General features: G+C 30.5%; 1 protein-coding gene across 2 annotated transcripts in view; it reads right to left on the bottom strand.

Moving 5' to 3' along the window:
• Positions 1 to 6,472, bottom strand: part of LOC106687169 (ATP-binding cassette sub-family B member 10, mitochondrial) — a 14,159-nt gene extending 7,687 nt beyond the window's left edge. The window contains exons 1-9 of one of the 2 annotated variants that reach the window (XM_024360828.2): positions 6,336 to 6,472; positions 4,116 to 4,264; positions 3,825 to 4,025; positions 3,543 to 3,745; positions 3,357 to 3,467; positions 3,097 to 3,267; positions 2,761 to 2,992; positions 1,824 to 2,110; positions 860 to 1,084 (exon numbers count right to left, since the gene is read on the bottom strand). In XM_024360828.2, the coding sequence (XP_024216596.1) occupies positions 860 to 1,084; positions 1,824 to 2,110; positions 2,761 to 2,992; positions 3,097 to 3,267; positions 3,357 to 3,467; positions 3,543 to 3,745; positions 3,825 to 4,025; positions 4,116 to 4,179 (1,494 nt within the window). In that variant the 5' untranslated portion in view covers positions 4,180 to 4,264; positions 6,336 to 6,472. Of the gene's footprint in view, positions 1 to 859; positions 1,085 to 1,823; positions 2,111 to 2,760; positions 2,993 to 3,096; positions 3,268 to 3,356; positions 3,468 to 3,542; positions 3,746 to 3,824; positions 4,026 to 4,115; positions 5,282 to 6,335 lie in introns of those variants that run through there. The other variant, XM_014430900.3, reaches the window with a different exon arrangement.
• Positions 6,473 to 6,767: the final 295 nt, after the last annotated feature.

Raw genomic sequence — 6,767 nt, 5'->3', positions numbered from 1 at the left:
GGATTGTAAGGATTCTTCTGTTCTAGAGGCCAAGATAACTACGAAAGCTTACGACTTCATATAGCTTTAAATGGCAGTATATTTAATTCTTATTTTTATTATTTAAAAAGAAATCATAAATTTGGGAATTTAATCCTGCTTATTTTTTATTAAAAAATCCAATGTTTTCCATGCTATGGGAGAAAAATAAAATCACTTTTGAGATTCTTTATATTTAAAAAAAAAATATTTCTGTAAGAAATTGGAGGTTACATAGTTGAAATTTGTTATCAGCATCCTAAAAATATAAATGAGCAAATTTTCAAAAGTAAAGTAGAATCGGATGAACTATATACAAAAAAAAATATTTATTTGACTCTTTTATGGCTCATCATACCTCAATACTCAAGCTTCCTTCATATTTCTTTTATTTCCCCCACCCTATTGAGAAGTAATGGTATTTTTATTAACGATTAACGATAAGATTATCATAGGTAATAGATAAATGCTCAAACTTATGTTATTACAGGATAATTTGTGAATAGATTATTTATTACGGGAAGTTTACTGAAAGATTTTTCATAATATTTCTAAAATCATACTTTAACCAAAATAAACATCTGGCTTCCTCCTTCATATTGTCTATATTTTTTTATCATATTGTTCCATTTTGAAGCGGTATGCTGGCAAACATTTGGCTTCCTCCTTCATATTGCCAATATTTTTTGACATATGGGTTTTTGCAGCCACAGAATTTCAGGTAATAAATGTAAAATGAAAGTGTATGATAAGAAAATAATTATCTTGGGGCTATCATATATCCAGTTAATGATAAACAAATTATTTTAATGGATAACATAAAATGTAAAGATATCTATACCTTTATCAGTGCCCGTGCTATTGCAATTCTTTGCTTCTGTCCACCAGAAAGCATAATACCCCGCTCGCCAACAACAGTATCTAATCCTTGTGGTAGGTTTTGTACAAAATCATAAGCATTTGCTTCTTTAAGAACTTTTTCTATATCATGTGAACTAATAATAGTGTTCCTATCAGCTCCATATAAAATATTCTCTTTGACAGTACCAGAAAACAGAACAGGCTCCTAATACATAAGGTTTATTAATAGCAATGAATGAAATTATGTTTAAATAACAAAATATTTTTTAGTGATGTAAAGAACAAACTTGAATATGCTTTTATAACTCAATTCAATTTCATAAATTATACAAATTAATACATCATGACTGAAAAAAAAAATTAAATAAATACATTAATTTTGACTAATTTGATTTGATTGATTTGACTAACAAAAGGTTCATCTGTTTAAAAATAAGTCTTATTATGAGTGAGTAATAGAAAATATGTATTATAAAGTTCTATTGGATGCTTATAGTTAGCCTGGTTACCAGAACATACACTATTCCATTATTAGTATCACAATTGTACATAGCTTTTCTGAACTAAGCATTTATTCATTTCTATTGACCTTTTATTCTGCTAAAATATACAGTCATGAACAGAGATTGGATTTTTATGGAGAAAAAAAATTTAAAATATTCAATAGAAAACCTTGAAAATGCAACAAGAGTTAAAATTTGCATGGTATTTAATAATGAAAAAGCCCTAACTCAAAATAAAACAACTGATTTTTCCATCTGATTCATGAGACCTTAGTTATTTATCGTAAAGGGGTGTAAATGCATTAATCATTAGTACACACCAGAACCAACAATAAAAGTTTGGAACTTTTTACTCTCCCAGTGGAAACAAAAAATATTAATGTAAATGTTGTACATCTAATATTAGATACACCACACTAACTTGAATTGCTTACTATTTACCTGAGATACAGTACCAATTCGATTTCTTAGCCATAAAGGGTTATATTCTGGAACTCGAACACCATCAACAGTAATTTCTCCTCCATTAGGATTATACAAGCCTAGAAGCAATAAGCCAATTGTTGATTTCCCCGATCCGGATCTTCCAACTACAGAAGTAACAGATCCTGCAGGAATATACAAATTTAAGTCACTAAGCACAGGGGTCTCAGATCTTGTAGGATAGGAAAATTTTACTCCTTTAAATAATATTTCTCCTTTGATATCTTTCTCAGGTTCAAGGCCACCTGGAAATGAAAGAAAGAATATGTCATTAAAGAGAAAGAAAAAAAACTATTGAAGACAAGCAAAATGAATTTAATTAAATTATTATTAGTAATATACATTATTATAGTGAAAACCTCTCCTGACAAACACCTCTCCCCAATGGACACCCCTTCTAAAGGACAGTTTTTAAACGTTCTATCTGAAAGTACAGGTATTTGAACTCCTTTGCAACAGACACACCTCTAACAGGGGGAGAGTGGATAGCTAAATTTCAGTCACTGAGATATAAACCTAACCCACTGAAAAAGTGCAAAATATTGACAAGAAAACTATATTTCAAAATTTTATGTTTGAAAGAAATACATATGCATAGCTAAATATGTACACATCTCGGTTATTCTTTATTATTTAATTGAACAGTAGTTGTATTCTGCAATTATGATATCTATATAAATAATTGGAAGTAACAGAGACCAAAAATCATATTTAAAAATTGAAACCAACCAAGAATATATTCAACAAGCCCATTAACCAGACACATTACACAATAATAAATACAGTAAATCATAATTATTACTTAAAATTAAGATCATATTCATTATTTATGGTAAATGAAAGTGATAGCTTATTGCTATCAAATAATTAATCTAAAAACATTCAATTACTTTACCTTTCCACTTGATTTCAGGATTTCTTTCAATTATTTCCCACAATCTAGAAGAAGCACCAAGACCCCGGTTTAGCTCTGAATAAAAACTGGACAAACCTCCTAAGGATACTCCAATATAAGCAGCATATAAGAGAAAAGCAGACAAATCCCCTACTGAAAGTGATTGTGAGGAAACCATCATTCCACCAGCATATAGAACAATAAGGGCAATAAGATTGCCACTCAAGCCAGCCTAGAAATGTATTGAAATATTGAAGAATAGAAATAAATCTAAACTTAAGTAAAAGCGCATATTAAAGGAATATTTTAATGGATACAAAATTAAGATAATAATACCATTCCAAAAAATGCTCCTCGAGCTAATGATTCAGTCATTGCTAAAGAAAAAACTCTTTCCATTTTTTGTTTATAAGCATTCATCTCAACAGCTTCTTTACTAAAAGATTTAACTGTTCTTATATTGGAAATTCTTTCTTCTGCAACTTGTGTGGCATCAGCAAGAGAATCCTGAATCATCAATTTAGAATAATTGTAGATACTTTTATAAGATGCATACAGGCCAATGATAATCAATTTTAGGATATATATATAAGTACCTGAACTTTAGTAGTAAGCTTTTTTACAAAACGTCCATAGACAATAGCCATTCCAGCTACTGGTGGCACAATACAGAGGCTAACCAATGCTAAAGAAGGTGACATAAAAAACTAGAAAGAAAAAATCTAATAAATATTCCATAAAGAAAATTCTGGTAATCAAAAACATATTAATTAGAGGCTTACCATCATGAACATTCCCACAGAAACCATAATGGTAGACCTAAGACCATCAGAGACATTTGTTGTGAGCGTACTGCTCACAAGGGAAGTGTCTGCTGATAACCTGTTAATTAGTTCTCCAGTTTTGGCCCTGTCAAAATAAGCTACTTCTTGCTTTAGGATGGAATTGAAAACTTTTTCTCTAAGAGTTTTGGTAATACGCTGAGCTATGGCAAAGTAAACATTCAAATATTATTTTAATAAAATTAAAGTATCCATTTCAGTTTCTAATGAATTGGCAAATACCTGAAATATTCATGAGGTAAACACGACCAAAATTACATAATCCACCAGCTATAAATACCGCCAGTAAAATTGCACAGATAGAATTAAGATTTTCTCGCATGTGACCAGAATCAGCATCATATATTATGTCGATAACTTTCCCCAGAGCAATGGGTACACTCATTGTAACAGTTGAAGAAACCAAGAGAAGTAGAACACCTCCTACAATTCTGAATTGATTCATAACTCTAGAAACATAAATTGTAAACTCATAGTATAGTGAAGCGTTTATAAAAATATATTATTAGATACCTATGATTCTCCACTTCTCTGGCTTTGCGAGTTGTATGACTTTACCAAATTCACCACCTGACATAAGTCTAAATCTTGTCTTCTGCTTTGTTTCAGACACTTTTTTAATGGTGGATTCTATAGTTTTTGTGCTGTACAAATATTTAGGCCTGAAATTAAAAAGTCCAAACCTTTGATTGGATTTCACATGTTTTAAAATGGTACTAGGAACACTCAAAGTCACATGTTTGTTGTTTGTGGTGTACAGAAACTGTTGGCATATCAACAAAGGTTGTCTGTAGGTATAATGAGCCAAATATTGATTACTTCTGCAAAAAATCAATGGCTTTATACTTGGATAGTATCCAGATCTCATGTTGTTTTCTATTAATTTTACGATGGATAACATATTTAGATAGAACAATAATCATTCCTCATGTAGAAATGCCTGTTAATATTAAAATTTTGCTGATAAAAAAGACTGAGGGTGATGTTACCAAGAAGGCTTAATTTTTCAAATCTGATTACTAATGGTGACAAAGCAAAAAAGGCACTAATCTTTCATATTCAATTTTGCTTACTTTAAAAGAGAATTTCATAACTAAACCCAGTCCCGTTTTTAAATATGAATATCATCGATAGAAACATTAATTTCGTTATTCATACGAGTATGACCTGAACATCTTAACCTACTCCATTGATAAGCTATCAACAGCTGTTATAACGAATGAACGCAACTCCACAAGCTAACTTTTTCAAGATAATATGTATTTCAATATTTCACTAATTAATGCGATATTGTAAGAGCTTCTTGTCCATAAAAAAATCATAGAAGAGGAAGAATATTCAAAACAAGTAGACGCACTTTTATTGGTTCACAAACTACACACTTGAATAAAATAGGTGTTGCCGGCCGGGAAAATAGTGTATAACACTTAATATTTCCTGTACTCTGTCTTATTGCTTCTTTAAAGTGAAAATATTTCGTTTTTGTCTAAAATTGTTCTATGAAACATGTCTCCAATGCTATCATTCGTTTTGATTAAATAAGGCCCATTTCAACGTGAAAAATATCTGTCGCGCTATATCACAGTAGTGAAAAAATATGACCACGCTGATAGTGAACCTAACTGTTCAAATTAGTGGACAAATGTAAGATAGTGATGATTAATATAACGAATATCAACTGTGAACATGGACAACACATACAATAAACTAAGTTATACTTAGATAAGATTGGAATTATAAGATTATAAGGTACAAAAGTTCTCAGTCAAGGCGTCTTTAAGTAGTTTGCTGTCGAATATGCGCAGATTGTTGATAGTAATGAAAATTTAGCAGATTATGATAGTATGGCAGTACTGTCACGACAGCAAATGTCTTAGTTCCATGATGTAATGGCTGTGGCAGCTATCATTATCACTATCAACGTCACCGTTGAACCTGGGCTTAAAAAGCACTGGTAGATTAAAATTTTAAGAGATATTTTGGAGAAAAAAAAATTTGATAAATTGGTTTTATAAAGTGGCCAGTCGATTGTATGGGAAAAGTCACATCCCAGGTGTACCTTTTCATGTAATTTCAGTAAGGTATGTAATTTCAGTTTTCTATGAGTTTTCGTTCGTTTCGTATATATATATTCCCTTCACAAACGCACATATCATTTTGCGGAACTTGGTTATTAGGACTCGGGAGACCTCAAAACTTGTATTCTCTTTGAAAACTAGAATTCGAAAATTCGCAGAATCGCGATACTTTCCCTTATTATAACTGAAAAATGAATTTTTTTATAAATACAAAAAAATAAAATATTTTTAGTCAAAATTTTTAAATCACAAAAAATTCAAACTTCAATACAATTACCACAATTTACACGAAATAAAGTTCAGAATTTTGTAAGGAAGTACTGTTTTTGATACCACTGAAGTTTAAATAATAAAAAATATAAGGTTCTTATGAAAACAATTAAAACTGTGAGGAAGTCATAATATCATTTGTACACCTGTGGTACATAGGACAAACAGGATAGATATTTTTATTGAATACAAAAAAATTTTCTTTTTTCAAAAAATCTTCAAATTAAACAGATAAAAAAGAAACTTTCAATTGCAGGAAGAAATAAAAATAATAACTCATTATTGACAGTATAAAGTGTTTCTTAAATTATTAAACTTTTCAAAAACTAGCGTCCTAGTAAACAGGAACAATGTTACTTCCTGAACAAACATGTTCAATACTTACAATATTTTTAGAAATCAAGTCAAATTTTCAACAAAATTGAAATTTACGTCTATACATTTGGCTCTTTTAGAGTTTCAGTTAGAGAGAGGACACTTGTATTATTAACTTTTAGCACTGTATTTGTTTTTTCGAAATAAACTCACTGATTATACCATACATAATCACGTTTTCATCATTTTATGTGCTTCAAGTGTCTTATCGCTTCTGGCCTCTTCATTCGCATCATTATCTTCCGACACCTCACTTTTATTTGTATTTATTTCACCATCCACTATATCTGTAGTTGGGTTGTTTATTTCTCTTCTCAATGGTGCAATATTGCTCTTACCGTTCCCTTTCTACTTAAAAGTAATGGCTGTCTCATCGAATGTAACATCTCTCTCTCTCTCTCTCTCTCTCTCTCTCTCTCTCTCTCTCTCTCTCTCTCTCTCT

Source organism: Halyomorpha halys, unplaced genomic scaffold (genome assembly GCF_000696795.3).
Source record: "Halyomorpha halys isolate HHAL.00 unplaced genomic scaffold, Hhal_1.1 Scaffold920.1, whole genome shotgun sequence".
NCBI lineage: Eukaryota > Metazoa > Arthropoda > Insecta > Hemiptera > Pentatomidae > Halyomorpha > Halyomorpha halys.
Note: the sequence above shows the minus strand (reverse complement) of the source record. Positions and strands in the feature narration are given on the sequence as shown.